Source organism: Danio aesculapii, chromosome 5 (genome assembly GCF_903798145.1).
Source record: "Danio aesculapii chromosome 5, fDanAes4.1, whole genome shotgun sequence".
Lineage (NCBI taxonomy): Eukaryota > Metazoa > Chordata > Actinopteri > Cypriniformes > Danionidae > Danio > Danio aesculapii.
The window spans coordinates 42,207,865-42,226,679 of record NC_079439.1 but is presented as its reverse complement, the minus strand read 5'-3'; the positions used below and the strand labels follow the sequence as shown (position 1 = coordinate 42,226,679).

Genomic DNA, 18,815 nt, shown 5'->3' with positions numbered 1-18,815 from the left:
ATTATTGAAGTGCTTCTGACATCCGTGAAGCATGAAAAAACAAAGCAGAAGCCCAAAAAACTAAGGAGCAAATGATTCTTTCACAAACCTAAAACATGAACAAACTGCCATGTTTAACTATTATCATCATCTTTTGGACAATAATGAACTCGGAATGACAGAATTACTCTCTAACAGAGGTTACATGTGCTGGTGAAGATTAAAGATACAGATGAGAGGTTTGCACTAACTGTAGGCTATATGTTGTGTGCTGTTTTTGAACCAAATTTAGGACTAAATGCATGCTGTGTGTAGTTTTTCTGTAATTGGTAGCATATCAGAGACTGTAAGGGACTGTATATGTTCATATTTGTTCATTTAAGTATTTATTTTATATAATTGCAGACGTTGCAGTAGGCCATTTCATGTCATTGATTTGCAGTTACAATCAAATCATGCTCATAAAAAAGTTAGTAATGAACATTTATACACATGTACTTGTGTATAAAGCATCTGTTTTGTTAAAAGTGCTTCTCATATGATATGTGAACGACCTGTACAGCTTTACTTTGACACTTCCTTGAGCAAGAATGACATCATCTGAAACTTTCTGTCGTACACCAAACCCACCAAAAGGTACCATTGGTACCCCTTAGGCAGAGGAAATGCAAGCCTGATAAAGGTGAACCGTACCGTACCATACTGTAACAGTCAGTGGAAACGGGCCTATAAAGACAAACTACAAAGTTAAAGAGCTACTAGAATAAACGTTTAAAAGCTGGATGTTGTCTATAGAAGCAATCAAAGAGCTGAAATCACTGCGAGGACTTAGATGAAGACCGTATCAATATTCTGTCAGTGAATCATTAGTTCAGGGGATTTGTTCAAATATGCTGATTTCTCCAGTAATAAAACAACCAAAGTCTTTATGAGTGAGCCATTGAAGCATTTATCAGAGCTTCTGACAACGGTTACAAAATTATTATTTAGTTGGACAATACATTATTTTTTGGCCAGTTTAGAACTGCAGGAGAATCGTGATCTTTAGATGATTTGCAGAAGTTATGATTCTTAATCCACATTTCACTTACATTTATGCAGAATCATGCGGTTTTATCAACCAAATTAATATACTGAACTATTTTGTTTCACAAACACTTACCTATCTTATTTAATAACATAAAATCAATAGTTCACCCATTCTGTTATCAATCACTAACCCTAACACCCACCAGTATGACTGACTGACTTCTGTGGAACGTAAAGATATTTTAAAGGCAAATGTTGGTAACAGTAGAGAGTTTCCTCTATAAACTCGCAGCGTTTAAGATTTGTTCCAAATAAATGATCTACACTGCCTTATTGAGACCATTTAAAAGCACTGCATTAAATTTCATTTATTTTACCACAGTATTCTCTATGGGCTTTGAGTGCTAAGCTGCAACTACTCACAGCACTTCCATTTAAACGCCTTTATCTTGTTTTCCATTAGAACAACTGAAGGAATGCTTAGGTCTATTTAACTGACTGCATTTTGATTATATTTTTATATGATTATACGTATTTCGGCTGGCTGAAAAATCCTGTTCATAAGGCTAATTGTTTACTGTAATAATTAATCCCATTGTATGGAAAACAAACACAAACATATTTCCCACAATATCTTCTGTGTTGCATGGGAAAAAAGCGTGAGCAAATTTATGCCCGATTTTTTACTTTTAGATGTACTGACCATTAATATTTTTTGCAGTAGATGTTTTGTCAAGGCCATCTTGTTACAAACCTAAATTCCAGTTCAAAGAAGACTATAGTTCATTTTAATCAATTATCAGAATACAGCAAGATAAAACGTACAGAAATAATTGAACAGTGTGCATCTAGATTATTACCATAATCCTAAATTCATTATCCATCTCCAGTATCACATCGCATCTATTTATTTATTTTTTTACAATCACAGCTGGTTGTTGTAAAACACACAGGACCAAAACACCACTATAAACCATTTTAATGTGGTCATGTCATTGGTTCATTGGCCCTGCTTGTTTCATAACTGTAAAAATAGGTAATTCAATCATAACTTGACGTTAAAACAGTGGTCATAACAATATTTATCAATATGTGGCTCTTTTTATATTCTTGGAAGCTATAGAAATTAAATATGCAAAACAGGAAATACGTTGGGACCATTGTTTTTGTTTACCGCTCTCAAAATGGTCTATAATATCCAACTTCATCTGCTGTAAAAAAGTAAAATGATAATGCATTAATAACTGATTTTTGCCCCATAAAAAAGGACAAATCCTCTCTTCAAGAAAACAAACATTTTGACTGAGGCATACAGTCTGAAGGTCAAAGTCTCCTTTGAAAGCATCGTGACCAGTGGCAACACCATTTCTCTAATTACATTAGCCTTTATCGGATTTAAATGACTACATTAACCGTTGGCAAGACTTTAAGAGCCGTTACTTTTACTTGCAACAGTAGCTTAAAACAATGCCTAAATTGATTGGTTAACACTACCTAACAGCCTGCGCTGTCTAGACGACATTCGAATAAAATAGTTCTTTAAATAATCTGCGGTACTGAATCGGACAAAACATCCTTGTAATAATGCAAATTTTGATGTATCATTATAATGTTTACATGATATCATTCGTCCCTGTCAGAATTAGAGAAGCAAAACCAGTGTTAAGAGTATGCATGAATGTGGAAGCGAGAATCTGGAGCTAACTGCACTAAAACCGCTTTAAAAGTTGGGAGTCTGAAACTCTCATGTTCTTCTCCTTTCCCTCTGTGGTCCCTGACAGCAGCATGGAGCCTCTAGGCTGTGCCAAACAGATAAAACAGATTCCTGGAAAGCTGTGCAGACCTCAATAAATCAGAGAGAGCAAAAGAGACTCTCAAAGCACAGATGCATTTTTGCCTGATAACCTGCGTGCACACAGCCTGGGTCTTAAAGCACAGTCAACAGTGTACAAAAACAACCACAAAACACACCCTCTTGTTAAAAGAAAAAACCCAACAATTTCACATCAGGCATGATATAAACACGCCCCTTCTTATAAAAACATTAAGCCTGACATACACCTATTGGAATACTGCATACTGAACACCAGAGGGCTTCTTGAGCACGAAAATGCATCTAAAAAGAGTTCTTCTGCCAGTGTCACCAAACCACATGAAGGCAATTCAACCATGAAAGATTGCAATATTGCATATACAAAAGTAAAAGGTCTCTGGTCAGGTCTAAATGAATGTTTGTTAATATTGTTGACATCCGCATTTAGCTATATCATTTTGTCTATTTAATATTTAGTGTATAATTGGTAACTCAGTAGTTTAAGTTGTTTTGTTTTATTCTTACCATTGGCACATTTATTTGATCAAAAAATTTTCTGCAAAATCCTGATGGATTACTAAAGAAAAAAAATTGTAATGCAAAGAATTCAACATCTGTTACCAGTTGAATTAATGAGATAAAGAAACTTGGTGTGACATCAAATCACATTCAATATAACTCATTCCAGTGCTTCCCACACATAAGACATTACTTGGGTTGGCTGCCCAGGTATATTAACGGTTGGCCAATTATATTTAGTGTCATTTTTTTAAAAACTATTATTATCATCCTTTTACAATTTTTTTGTATCCGCCTAATGTAACCAAACATCCGTGATCGATTAAGTCGTGGAAAATATCTCGTTTACCCGTTTCGTTCTGTGCACGCGAGACCAGTCAACAATCCTACAGGCTCTGCAGACTTTTTGAGACTTAAATTCGTCCAGCCTGGGTTTTTAAATCTCCTAAAATGTCTGGGATTCAACTTTTGCTTTCGGTTTCAAAAGCTCGTATGCGTTTTTGCATTACTCTCTCATGAGACCGAGAGGAAAAAAAATAAGTAATAGATTATTTAATCTAAACGATTCAGAAAAACGTTAATATATACTCAGAGTATGAAATGACTGAACGAATGAATGTACACCATTAGGCTAATCAAAGCATTTGCCTTATTTAAATAATCTACAAGTTGTAATCTTGTAATTATGATATTTTTAGAGATATTGTCTGTTATTTTATTCTTCTGTCGCTTTTTTCTCTTGCTGATTATCTTATTAATTTGATGATGTTAATATATTAAATTACAGCATTACGTATGCATATCTAAAATGCTTTGGCATTCTAGTTTGCTTTGAACTTGAAAGAGAAAGCAGATTTGACCTGTCAGTGTGTGCACATGGCTCCTGAATAGCATGAAAGTAACAGAAATACTGAATTTCTTATTTTTTAAAACTGTTTTTTTTACTTTAACCCATTAAAAAGAAACATAATAAATAAAATTATTGTTAAAAATAACATTTTGTTTGTCGCATATAGTTACTCATTTATGTGATGTGGGTAAAAGGTGTGCCTCAATCCGACTACCACCGCAAGTAAATATCAAACCTTTGGGAAGCACTGCATTCATCAAAATACACTTTCATAATGAAAAGCGCCCAAGAGAAGAAAAAACGTTTTTTTTTTCAGTACCTGATTCCGTCGTCTGCGGTTTCCAAAATTTCGTCTGACAAGCGTTTTATAGTTTTGACTTTTCTTAGTCAAATAGTAGTACAGCACACAATCAGACACACACTGTGGAAAAAAGAAAGTACGAGCAAATATAAATACAGATGCATCACTTGGGCTTGGATTTGAAATGAAAATTCAACAAAAAGCTGTTTCATCAGTCATTCACTGACCATCCAACAGTCCATCATACTCAATGTCACAAAACAGAAAACCCACCTTCCTCTCCAGAAATGAGGCGATCAGCCCAAAGTTCTTGGGATGCTGCACAAACCTGAATAACAGAGAGGACAAAGGTGAGAAAAAGCAGAACATTCTCATTAGAGCTGCACAATATATTGTTTTGACATCAATATCACATTGTGTGCATCCGCAAGACATTGTCGGGATAATATTTGACCAGGAGCACAGTTCAGAAAACATCTTATTAGTGGAATAATTGCTAAATTTATATTATCCGTCAGAAGGCAAAAAAGAAGCTCATCTGAAAATGCATTTACAGTGTATCAAAAAAATAATTATCTGACTAGATAACGTCGTTCTTATTTCATTTAAACAAAGTAGGGAAAAAAAGTGCTCAGACCATGTAAATGTCAATTTGAGCACAAGATCGATCGTTTCCTATTGATAAAGTTACTCAAAAGTTTAACATTTTTGTGTGTGTTTTAAGGCCTGTGACTGTGTTAGCATTTGAGGCCAGTTTAAAGCATTCAGACATAAGAAATTATGTTTGTAACTTTAAGAACAATTAATTGAACACTGCTAGACTCTCAGATAACAATAATGCACTGTTTATTTCATATGTATCTTTTGCTCTACTGTACTCAACAATTATTGAGATTGATTTATTATGTTTTATACAGATATAATTCAAAACAGATCCATCCCAATAAATCTAAAATTATGAATTGTTTCCAAATGAAACTGTTTATCTGATGAAATTAAGCTCAATATTGCAGAAAAAGAAAATATCGCAATGTCTGTTTTTTCCAATATCGTGCAGAAACTGACCAACATGAGCTGCATTTACTCACTTCTCCCTAAAGATCTCCTTCTCGTGTTCGGTCCAGACATTCATGAACTGGCGGGACTTGTAGACCTTCATGGGGTCATCCATCAGACCGTTCATATTAATAAACTTCACTCTCCGCTGCTCAGAATCGTACATCATGGGAGGAATGACGGACAACTGCCTCATCTGCTTCTCATTGTTCTGAGAAAGACAAAAAGGTGTTAAGATCCAGCATATCTGTACAGCATTCCAGTCTCATTCTCAGAGGGCACACAGTCCATTCACTGACCGTCTGACATGACTGGCCAATAATCAAAAGCTCCAATCAGATTAATCTGAAAAACAACTGAAAACAACTTCTGTTCTCCAGGAAACAAAATGGCATGCATTCATAGAATTCACCAAGGTTAACCATCTAAATGTGCAACAATAAAGGTCTAACACAATTGACATTTTATGCATTTAGCAGACTTTTTTATTGAAAGCGATTGTACAAAAGCATAGTGAAAGCCATTGAAAAGAGAACTGCGTGATCACCGTTTTCTGTATAGTGGAGCAGCACCAACTGTTTACATGAGTTTTTCTATCTCTTTCATAGAAGCCAGTACATTAAACTAGAACTCTTGTTGGTCTCTGTCTGCTGTCTAATAAACTGCAATGTAAACTTGATGGGGTGGTTTTCCAGATAGATTAAGCCTAGTCCTAGACTAAAACAACCCTTTAAACCAGATTAACAGAAACCTTTCTTTGTCATGGTTTTGAACAATCTTAGGTCTATTGGCCTGGTCCAGAACTGAATAAGCTGATTTTCTGGAGGAAGAACAGAAAAAGCGAGAATGTATTAGCATCCTAAAGTAATGCGTTACTGTATTCCAATAACATTTTTCGGGTAATTAGACGCAGTAATGTAACAAATTACATTCTAAATCAGTGTAATTTGATTACAGTTACTGAAGTCAATGTAATTGCGTTATTTACGTTATAAATATAGTATTCAGAAGAAAAAAATTGCTTCGTTTAAACCACGTTTTCCACTGCAACATCATTTAATGAGTATACGCTTTTAAATAGCCGGAGAACGCGAGCTAAAATTGCTGCTGACGAGAGTGGTTGCTTCTTCAAGTAGAAACACAGACATAACATTGATTTTATAGAGCGTAAAAACAAAAATACTGCTGTGAAATGCAGTCTATGTTCAGTCTCTTAAGAACTTTTGACAGCTTTTAACTCGATCAGCAACTTGTTCAACACTCATTCTATGACAATACTGGTCACCAAGGAGGACAAAAACACAGCAGTCCAACTCAGCCTAAACAAGCTAAATAGATTTTTTTGTGCAGGATCGTGAGTGAAGCTGCTAATGGGGATGTTCACATATCATGTCTTTTGCGTGGAAGTTCGTTATTATCAATGAAGGTGGCCGACTTGCGCACACATATTCGGAGTGCATATTGCGCGCCATATTTTCCAGGCACTCCAGTTGATAACCGCGAGTCACGCGACAAGAACTGACCAATCACATTCATGCTTTGTATGGAATATACACATTTTGGTAGACTAATTACCTCAGACAAACACAGATCACCCAAACACTGCAGTGGTGTGTATACTACGGATGTTAGTGGTTACAGGTATCCAGTTTTATTCACGTCTTCTTTTGGGTCAAAAAAAAAAGACAAACAGGTTTGGAACAAGCGAATTATGAGAGAATTTTAAGTTTTGGGCGAACTCTAAGCCTTTTGAATATGTCAAGCTGCTGTGATCAACACATTGTGATGTTTTTTCAGTGAATATTAAATTACTGAAAGACCTGCAGTATATTTTGTATTTTTATAGGTATATTTTATTGGTTTTAAAAGCAACTTCAAAGTAAAGTAATTAGTAATCTGATTACTTTTTACATGAAGTAATTGGTAATGTAATCAGATTACAATTTTCCAGAAGTAGTCAGTAATTTGCAATCTATTACTTTTTTCAACTAACTTGCCCAATACTGTTAGCTACTGTGTTAATTTTTCTATTTAATTTTAACTATCATAAAAATAGAATTTTTCTTATTAGCTATTAACTCCATTAAATAAAACTATTATGAATAGATTTCCAGGAAGCCCTTTTCTTCGATTCAACATCCAATTGTGCAGTTTATCCTAACCAATAACAGGATGCCTTGGAACTTCTTGCTATAAAAGTCTTTAAGGTCTTGACTGCACTCTTTTCAGCTGTTGTTGATGTTAGCATCTCAGTTGCACATGATTTGAAACTTTTCTAAGTTCATTCCATGTTTTTCCATGTGGCAACCTCAATCCAGCTAGTTCTGGCTTGTACAGGTGGTTTTAAATGAATTAAGTACATTTTTGTTCATGACTCCATTGTCTAAATGTTAGTAATCTGTACTTAATTTGGCTTTCAGAAAGTCATTTTTAATGCCTTTTAAAGCCCAGATTAAGGCCTACTCCTGGTTTAACTTACACTCTGTCCAGGAAAACGCCTCAATGTCACACATACAAGTAAGTATTGTTGCTATCTTCAATGCAATTAAGCGGCTCATAGGAGATAATGAAGGCTGGTGCATGTTAGAAGGTGTCGTTTCTGGGTGAAGCTCCAAATGTCTTGATTACATGTTTTTCTTAAATTCAGGTTATACGTCAGATATTAAAACAGTGGTTTACCTCCTGCTCCGAGAGGCCGTCAATGATTTCAGAAATCTCATGTTCACTTCTTGCGATGGTGGCAGACAGGCCTGTCCCCCTCTGGCCAACCCTAAATACAAGAAGGATGAAGCATGGTTAGAGAAAGAGTGTCTCTGTTCCTAGCTTTGTTGTCTCCGTACCATGTAACAGCGATTTCCCAAGCAAGCTCGCAGACCAGAGTCCCACCCTGTTTCTTCTCCCACAGAAAGTCTTTGAAGCAGTGGTTACAGCTATTGGCAAGATTCCTCTCTGTCTATTCATGAGCTCTGGAGCACTGAAGTTCTTTGGTTTAGAGACGGTTCCAGCAACAATAGCTACATACTCGGACTTGTCTAAACAATCAAGACAGGCAAACCGTGCTCACAGAAGTTGGACAGTTTGATCTGAATGAGCGGAGCTACAGTATGGAGTACGGCAATCTTTATGAGGGGGAAAACTCATTTAGGGAAAAAGACAGATTGCCAGAACTAACAAGAAGGTCTGATGTGGCTTAGGAACAGATTTTTTCAGAACCGGATTTGTTTTATTACCAATCACGACTTCTGAAATGATCTATTTGTAAAAAATTAAAATAACAGAGCTAAAAATCTATGGGCCTGTTTACACCTTGTCACTTCGTGCAGTTTTTTTTCTGATCGTATAGCTATCTGATATCTGAAAACGGTTACATTTACATTTGCCCACATGAATGCGCCACCGCTAAATGAATATAATTCTGATCTTCACGCTAAAGTGTCAGATACACTGCATTTCATTTAATTAATATCATTATTTACAGAAATGTAAGCTATATATCTTATTTGGCATTCAAATAGTTTTGTATGCAGGCTGCAAAAACATCATTCTAAGTGCACAGGCAGGCTCTGTAATTACTTTCGTTATAGGCTAAATTAAACATCTTTTTTTGTCATACAGTGCATGACACCAATCTAAATGGTTTTAATTAATTCGTGTATAACATATTCTCTCCCTCCAAAATAAATATGTTCCTGTGTAAACAAACAAAACACTATATTTTTTATATTATTATTCCTCTCTTTTTAAAGACATAGGCTACAGAAACACGCTGCGTCTCTATTGTGAATGCTGCCATCTTATATTTAACCATTTATTTTCATAATTTCAAAGTCAAAAAGAAAACTATGTAAAAAAAATTTAAATAAACTAAAACGGTCACCAGTGGCCTTCGATTGCTTATACATTTGCGCTTGTATATCTGACAGGCATATACCCCACAACATTTTGGGAGGAGTAAAACTTACATATGTGGTTTCAACATCCAGATACACTTAGACCTGTCTAAGGTGAGGGCATTAAGGCTGGTTTATACTTCTGCGTCAAGTGATAGGCGTGACCCATGGCGCCTGCCTTGCGTATAGCAGTGCATTTATACTTCTGTGTGCCGTTTGTGTTGCTCTGCAATAACTTTTCCGAAGCAATAGCTGGCAGTACATTACATTATGTTACTCTGCGTCACGTTTCTTCATGGCTGTTTTATTTATAATTTATACAAGGCTGTGTCAGATCATATGCGTGCACTTGACGCAGAAGTATAAATCAGCCTTTACACCAGTCTTTTTCACAGTCGGATAGTTATACCATCAGAAAAAAAATGCAGAAACTGACTAGGTGTAAACAGCATGTAACTTTTACATTTAAATCTAATTTAAATAAACAATGTAGATGAAAAATTAACTATTGTTTAATTATCTTTCATATCCTATTGTTTGTCATTAGCATTTTGATCATATTTTTATTTTAATGAAAAATATAACTAATAAAACTAATAAATTAATACAATTATACTAATTAAATTAAACTAATAATTAATAAAAAACTATAACTAATAAAAAAAATGAATAACCCTGAGAAAAGCGAAAGACTCACTCACTGACTAAAGCTGTCAGAGGAGTTGTGGACATATTTAATGAACCACATGACTTTACTGACTTCGTGTTCAAAGTACAGTAAATACCATTTATCCTCAGAATAAAGTCAATTATTTGACTTTTTAGTCTTGTTTTGGTAAACAATTGAACATCAAAAAGCTGCCAATGAGTCTTATGCAAGTCAGGCATATCATTGTTTGATATGCTTCTGTTTTATCAGAAGAAACAACAGTATATGTGTTTTTGGTGAACTAAGGTCAATGGAATGTCCTTCAGTTCTGCTTTTAGTGCTGTTCTAGATAGATTTCCCTGTAATTCAGGAAAGCCCTGGCATCTCTGTACCAGGAACAATCACAGCCTGACTTCTGACCCTAGCACCCACAGAATCCTCGATGCTGAATGGCCATCTCCTGAGCCAGGACAGCAACACAGCGCCTTAAGTGTTTACACTAAATGTTACATCACCTCTGTGGTCAGGGAAAAGCAATACTTGTGAATGTGTGTGAATGACAGAGCGTTTACTAGGTCATCATGAACACTGAGGGGCCTGACTAACCTCTGGAAACGCTCCTGCTGCTCGCGCTGTTTGCGGATCTCAGGAAACTGCCTCTCGTAGTATTCTCGCGTGCGGCTCTCTTTGGCTTTACGGCGTGGGTTGTTTTCCATACGCTCAACTTTTTTCTCCCACTCTGTCATGAGTTCATCATACCGCTGGCAAATTTTCTGCTCCTGAGGAAACAAACAAACTAAAGGTTTTAGAAAATTACATTTAGCTGGTCTACCTGATCAACTTTTATAGTCTCTTGTTGTGAAAAAGAAATAAACTTAAAGCAACCAATGCTTCTTATTGTATATAAATAGCGCCAATACTCAAAATAAATGAATTAAGCTAATCACAACAAGTTATCCAGTTGATTACTATTATTCAGTGCACTTCTATGCAAGAATGAAATCTATTGCTAATCAACCAAACAATTATTTAGCTGTTAAAATATTTTTGGGCAATCAAGCTATATGACAATATTCTGAAGGCTTTTATTAATCTAACTGATAATATGTACACCTGATGTTTGCTTAATATGGTTTGCAATCAGTGCTTAATTTGAGCCAGAGCCGGATAATGTTCCAGGAAATGTTAAGATATTTGTGATTTGCGTTTCGACATTTTTTTTTTTATACCTGCACTAGTGTGTGTGAGAGAGAGAGAGAGAGAGAGAGAGAGAGAGAAAGAAAGAGAGAGAGAAAGAAAGAAAGAAAGAAAGAGAGAGAGAGATAGAGAGAGAGAGAGAAAGAGAGAGAATGTGAATGAGTCAGAGTGAAAAGCAGCAAGCAAAGCTGTGTGGATTGTGTACACATGTAATGGTAGTCACTTTTGACCAATCAGCTTTCTTACGTTTAGAATCTCTCTCATTGATTGGCAATTATTGTTTCGCGTGCAGTGAGCAGCGAAAATAAATAATGACATTATTTAATAATAATGGCCTACCTAAATAATATTTGTATTTTCAAAACGCCAGAGGCAGTCAAGCATATTTTCAGTTTTTTAAAACCATGGGTAAATCTGATAATGATCCTGATCAAGAGAAGATGAAACTGCGCCGCTGGATCAGAATAGCAGGAGACAGAAGCACAGTGATCTCAAATCAGCCAGAAAACATGACGGAAGAGCTAATAATAGTGAAGTGAACTGAATGTCAGTAAACTGAATAGTGATGTTTCATACGATTATGTGTGTAGCTGTTTGTTTGTTTTTATCCATGGTTGACCCATAATGTTATATTGCACAAAATAAATATAACAGTTCAGAAATTTGATGCTTATTTTCTCTCTCGCTATAACCGCTTAGTAACGTCATGTTCTGGAAAAACTGAAATTGTGTGGTGGACGTCGGTCACGATAACTTTTATTTCCTGGTTTTGATTCAAAAATTAATAATTTACAAATTAAGCATGTTTGCATTGTAATCTGAAAATAAACATTTGAATAAAAATGATTTGAAATATTATGCAAAAATGATTTTTCATGATTTTTTTGTTCATTATTGATTACAGGCCCATTGCCTCAGGGTAATAAAAAAAATAAATAAAATAATAATAATAATAATAATAATAATAATAATGCACATACTGAATATTGTAAATGTAAAAAAAATAAAATAAAAAATTCATTGATTGTGTGCAAAAATCATTTACATAATTGATTACATTTTGCTTTTAACTGACTATTTGTTGCAACCAAAAGAATATTCTTTCGAAAGAAAAAATATATATAAAAACTCCATAAGTCACTTGCATTTTATTTTTTTAAATGGAAAACTAGCTGTTTTGCGTGTCTGAAAAAAAACTGTGGTGTTATACAATCACTTCTGCTCTTCTGAGAAACAAAACTGCATACGCTGGCCCCAAAGGTGCCCTTTGACTGGAAATCTTGTGGGAAGCAGGAAACAATATATGCCCTGCTAATTTCATCATGTTAACCTTACTCTTAATTCCCTTTAACCTGGTATTCTCAGTGATGTTCTTGGTCTGCAATGTGACTTACAAACCTGAAACCACAGACAGAGACCAAGGAAGATAAGAAAGGAAGAGAGAGCGAGCAAAGATAAAGAGGTTCAACAAGTAGAGTTGTTCAAAGAAACAAGTGCACTTGAGTCTATGCTACAGTACACACAGAACAAAAAAAGAATTGTTTTCCCTTCTTTCTGAACAGTTAACCTTCCTGTTGGCTTTAGGCCATGTCACCACTTTGACTGTTCTTGGTCCAGCAGGTCTGACCGACCGAGTCTGCTAACAAGCAACTGCACTGAACTTTACCTTCCTGAGAACAAACCTATTTTAAAAAAACAGCAATCAAAATGTGCGCAGCTTATTTTTGGAGCAGGATTTAAAGAAAACATCCATTATCAACAGTCCTGAAGCACAAAAGACAAAGACAGGCAGAAAGAAATGGACAATTTTCATAACCATGAATAATGATCATAGAAAGCAGCCTAAAGAGATCTACGCAAGACAAGTTCATAAAAACACAAGAAAATCTGATGAAATACAAACAATACAAAAATATTTCTTCACTACATATCAGAAGAAATTAAATCTTATTTATCCAGTTATATGAAGCAATCTGCAAACAATCTACCGAAAAAAGCATCTCAAAAACAACAAATAAAAATCATGTTAATAGTAAAATGAGTTTTTCTGCTAATTGTTTTAAACTGGCCCATCTACTACAATAAACTAAACTACAAAATACAAATAAATCGTGTGCTTTTTATGCTGGTTCTCCTTACTTTCCATTAGAAGCAAAAATCGCCTTCAAAACTTAGTCAAGACTTGCTCCAAAATTATTGGTTTGCCTCTGACCTTAAAATGGTTTTTAAAAAAATTTAAACTGCTTTTATTCTAGCCGAAATAAAGCAAATAAGACTTTCTCCAGAAGAAAAAAATATTATCAGACATACTGTGAAAATTTCCTTGCGCTGTTAAACATCATTTGGGAAATATTTAAAAAATAATAATTCAAAGGGGGTTTAATAATTCTGATTGCAACAGTACATGAACAGCAACTGATAAGGAACATTCAAAGTGTGGTAGGAGATGATTCTCATCCTCTGAAGCCTTATTTTGTACCGTTGCCGCCTGGAAGAAGAGAATTAAATGCTCTTCTAACAGATATAAATTCACCTTTGTTCCTGAGGCAATAAGGCTTTATAACCTTACATTTTAGCAAAATTTACATTTTTTATGTCTTTTCTTATTTAGGTTTTATTTTTCTTCTTTTTTAGTACTATTTATAAAGTTACTATGAAGCATGCTGGATTGTGCTTTTTAATATTGTTTGTAAGTGATTTGTCTCTTTATTTGTTTGTTGTATCATGATGTTACTGCCCTAATTTAATTGCCCCTGGTGGGATTAATTAAGTGGTTAAACTTAAAAACTACAACTACAAATAAAACTCAAAAAATCTATAAGAATTACGATAAAATGCACTTTTTATCCAGATGGATGAATTTCTATTATACTACGGCATTCATTAAAACATCTGCATGTAATTAATTTAAATAAATGCATCTGTAACTACCCTGCTGACCATAACCTGCCCTATATTAAACAACCTTAAACCTACCAGTACCACTAAACCGATCCAATAATCATTTCCACCTCAATAGCACAAAATAAAAACACAACAACATAAGCACCATCATTATATTGTACAAAACAATCTTTATTAGGTAATTAGTCGTTAAAAGGCACCTAATATAAGGTGGGACCATTAAATCTATTTTTGCTTTGTCGTCTAATTACAACAAAGAGGTTACTGCAACTTCAGTTATTTGGCTGATTTTGATATTAGCTATTTTTTAGAGTAGTTTTCAAGACAGATCTTGCTTTATATACGCAAAGTAAGAAAAGCACATTCATTAAGGTATACCAGCTAGTTGATTGCTGCATCTTATCAAAACATGATTATTTTTGTTGTGGTTGAGCAACTCTTGCAGGAATTAAATTGAGTTTTTCCCAGAGACAAACACTGAATTATGCAACATATTATACAACTCGGTGCCCTGACACAGGTAATCAAACAAACTGTTGGTTTGTTATAAAAGGCTTTTATGCAACAGCCGATATGGGGCTTTAAATTAAACAAAAACCTGACATTCAGTAGGTGCAACTGCTATCATAACTTTTATGAGGAGCCATAAACTAACCTCTGACCTCTTCTGTTAAAAGTCCAGACAAAAACAATAAACCATCTAAATAATAAACCAATAAACCAACATTTAACATGAACTGAAGTTATATGGAATTGATTATACGTCTGAATAAAGCACAGACATCAAACTTTAAGCAAATGAGATGACTCAGTGTTCCAAAAACACATTATCTGTTATTCATTTGAGGTTTTTTAGTCATAAATTAACATTCATTTTCTTTAGAAATATTTCTCCATTCACTTTGTAAATTCTCTAAGCACAAACTAATGAGATCACAAAGTTGACAACACCATTTCATGAAAATAGTGTTTGAATGTATAAAGGTCAGAACACAGACATGCAAAACTGCATTTAAACCCTTCTAGATTTTTCCACAAACGAGATTTTCTGTAACTTCAGTCATCTCTCCTGATGGAGGAGCACTTACACCCTCAAACACATGAATTCACTATTCACTGCACCAAAGAAATAGAAAGAGTTCATATTTGTAATTACTATTAAAGATATTGGATGTTTTGTTCTTTCTTTCCTGTCATTTATTGTATATTGAATTAATTTAAAGATGTAAGTAAATAAAGTAAGTGCTTTGGCAATATTGTAAAAAATATCATGCCTTGAACTTCAGAGAGAGAGAAGGGGAGATATTTTTATTATTATTGTTACTATTTACTGTGTTTACTATGTCTTTTTATATACATGTATGTTTTTTTAATTGAATTGAGAGAGAGTGAGAGAGAGAGGGGGGAGATAGAGACAGAGAGGGAGAGAGAGAGGGAGAGAGCGACTTACCCTCTGTTTGCGTGCATGATTCCTCCTCTTGAAAAACAAAATCAGCTTCTTCCTCATCACCTGATTCCTGCAGTAATAAAAGCCGGTGTTTACATTCCCCCCTCATAAAAGCAGCGAACAATGCACAGTGAACAAGATCTCTCTGCTGCTACATAACCTGCCCACAGACAAACATGGTGGACCATGAGTCCTCCCGACTCCATCAGAACATCTGAATCCTTCTCTTCACATAAAAAAAAAACAAGCCAGTCAGTCTTCTGACATAAGCATCAGAATCAAAAGAGTTGGATGCGAGAGGTGTGATTCAATCTAATGCCTTGTTCTACGTAATATTTACTCCGTTTTGCCAAGTCTAAAGTAGGACGGCTACTATCTGCTGCTAGAAGAGTGACAGCTGACATGTCTGGTGTAGACAGTGTTTGTATGATTACTTTGTTTCATTTCCATCTCGACTATTTCCTGTAGCACTTCCCCTTTTACAGTATCTTAGCATTAAACTCATTGCTTTAGCTAAATGTACCTGTCTATCTATCTATTGGTCTCTGTCTGTCTGTCTGTCTGTCTGTCTGTCTGTCTGTCTGTCTGTCTGTCTGTCTGTCTGTCTGTCTGTCTGTCTGTAAAAAGATTATTTTTGGGGCTTGTAAATAAAGATAGCATAATCAAAGTACATTTTACAAATAAATCATATTTCGTCTTTTTACTTCAAAAACGTCACGTTTAATTCAATAATCGAACTAATATTTCTTTTAAATTGAGTGTGCTTAAAATACAATAGTAAATTCAAATAGATATAGTCAAGTAATATTTACTTTGTGTTTTGTAATATATTAAACTAATGCAAAAAAGACTTATACAAGTAAAACGTACTTCACAAAGTCAGAAAATCTATGCGCATGCTCTCTGATTCCAACTTGGCGGGTGGAACAGATGAGAGCAACGGAACATTTCCTCACACAGACTGATGTGATATTTACTAGGTAAGTGTAAGTATTTGTTTATTGATCAATTTGGTTTTGTTTGCAGAAAGGTCTAGAGCTCCTGTCTGCAATTTTGGTGGTTAAAGAGATTGCATTAAGTGTTATTTGAGTGAGTTTGCTAAAGATCCGATTAGCATAAGCATATTAGCAAACGACATCTGTATCTAAAACTACTGTGTTGCATTCTAAATAAATACGAGTGTCCAAGCATAGCAGTAAATTGCCTCATAGCAGTAAATTGAGTAAGTTAGCCTCCCATGCTGTCTGCACTATATTCTGCCTCAGAACTCATTTGAACCCAGATTGATAAGTTATCTGAGCCATGAGAGGCCAATACAATGTAGAAAGACGTATTTATTAATCCATCCACATAAACATATGCGAATATACTCCTTATTAAACTATAGTGATATATATTCTAGTAACATTACAGAGTATGTTCAGGCAGCCTCTATACTTGTGAACATTTATTGCTGATGATTGAATAGAGTCCAAAATCAATTACCTGATCAAATTTTAAATCAGTAATATCATTACATGTTCATTTAATTTTCTGACATTAACATTTCTAATATGTTCAACAGATTGCTCTCGCCATTCAAGCTCATGCAAGTTAGGTTGGATAACACATTTATATAGATATACTAATGTATTCAACATGTATATGTGTGTGTGGTTGGCAAAAAAGTGTTGATTTGACTACTAAATTGTACATTTGTTACATTTTATTTCATTTATCTTATATCAATAATGAGAACAGAAGCATAACCACAACCCCCCGTAGCCAGCCTTTCAGCAAAAACTGGACTACATTCACTCAACCAGGTAATTGTAAAAATTGCGCATACAATTTCTGCTTCCTGACTTGTTAGATAAGCAGTTATATGTAGATGGAGATTTACACTGTTACTGGTTAATGACCACAGAAATTTACTTTTGTTTATATGAGCAGTTTGTAGACAAGTGAGAGGCTGTGATCCGCTGCCTGCTTACCTACCTGGGAGAATCATCTCAGGAGCTCATTGAAGAATACCAGGTACATTAAAATGTCTAAATTACTTTTTACTTTGAATATGTAAGGTTGTTTAAGTGTTAAAGACATGTTAGTATTTTATCCCCCAAAATTGCAAGTTTTGGAAAACTTAAAAAAACTTTAATCACTTTATGCAACTTGATAGATAACATTGATAACATTGCAACTAACAGTTCAGTATTTTAATCACTTTGCACTTATTTGTGTATTTGACAGGATGTTGAGAGACCTGCTTAAAGACTGCTTCACCAATCGTTGCAAATATCATTGTACTGGACAGTACTACAGGAGCGGAAGAGGCCAACACTGATGACCCCTTCATTCTCTCTGAAAGGACTTTTTAAATTTGTTTATTGAGAAGTTTAATTCAAACTAAAGTACTCAATGGAAATGTGTGGCAGTGTTTTTAATTAAGAAACAGTTGCAATGCATCACCATATTTTATTTAACATTTTGAAGTCAAGTTTACTCAGGATAACCCAAAGAAAAGATAACTAGGAATATTGGATGAAAAAATAAATCTAAAAATAATAATATATTTAAACGTACGACTTAAATTTTACAAACAAAAAGTCAATAAAATTTACTTTGAATTTCCCCAAGTAAACTTAACATTTCTAATTAAATGTACTAATAATTTTGGTTATTTTTTTATTTGGCAAAGCTTTGAAGATTTACTAGCCTTTTCTGAGTGAAAAACGTTTCCAAGCTTTTTTAAGTAAACCCTACTCCTCATTTTTTACAGTCTGTCTGTCTGTCTGTCTGTCTGTCTGTCTGTCTGTCTGTCTGTCTGTCTGTCTGTCTGTCTGTCTGTCTGTCTGTCTATCCATCCATTTTTCTGTTTGTCTGTCTGTCTGTCTATCTATTTTTCTGTCTGTCTTTTTATCTCTCTATCTCTCAAATTTTCTATCTATCTATCTATCTATCTATCTATCTATCTATCTATCTATCTATCTATCTATCTATCTATCTATCTATCTATCTATCTATCTATCTATCTATCTATCTATCTATCTATGAAATATTAATAAAGGTAATATGTAATATGTATATAACAAGCAATGTAGCATGCCAAAACTGCATAAAAAACATAAAAGAAAAAGAGAAGAAATCTTTACTTTTGAAGGAACGTGTAAATCATATTGAACCCAAACAGTACTAAATAGCA

General features: G+C 34.5%; 1 protein-coding gene across 1 annotated transcript in view; it reads right to left on the bottom strand.

The window, feature by feature from the left end:
* Window positions 1-18,815, bottom strand: part of ncor1 (nuclear receptor corepressor 1) — a 116,055-nt gene that overhangs the window by 62,852 nt on the left and 34,388 nt on the right. The window contains exons 9-14 of the mRNA XM_056458225.1: window positions 15,638-15,704; window positions 10,693-10,865; window positions 8,227-8,317; window positions 5,580-5,758; window positions 4,765-4,819; window positions 4,510-4,611 (exon numbers count right to left, since the gene is read on the bottom strand). Of these exons, the coding sequence (XP_056314200.1) occupies window positions 4,510-4,611; window positions 4,765-4,819; window positions 5,580-5,758; window positions 8,227-8,317; window positions 10,693-10,865; window positions 15,638-15,704 (667 nt within the window). The remainder of the gene's footprint in view (window positions 1-4,509; window positions 4,612-4,764; window positions 4,820-5,579; window positions 5,759-8,226; window positions 8,318-10,692; window positions 10,866-15,637; window positions 15,705-18,815) is intronic.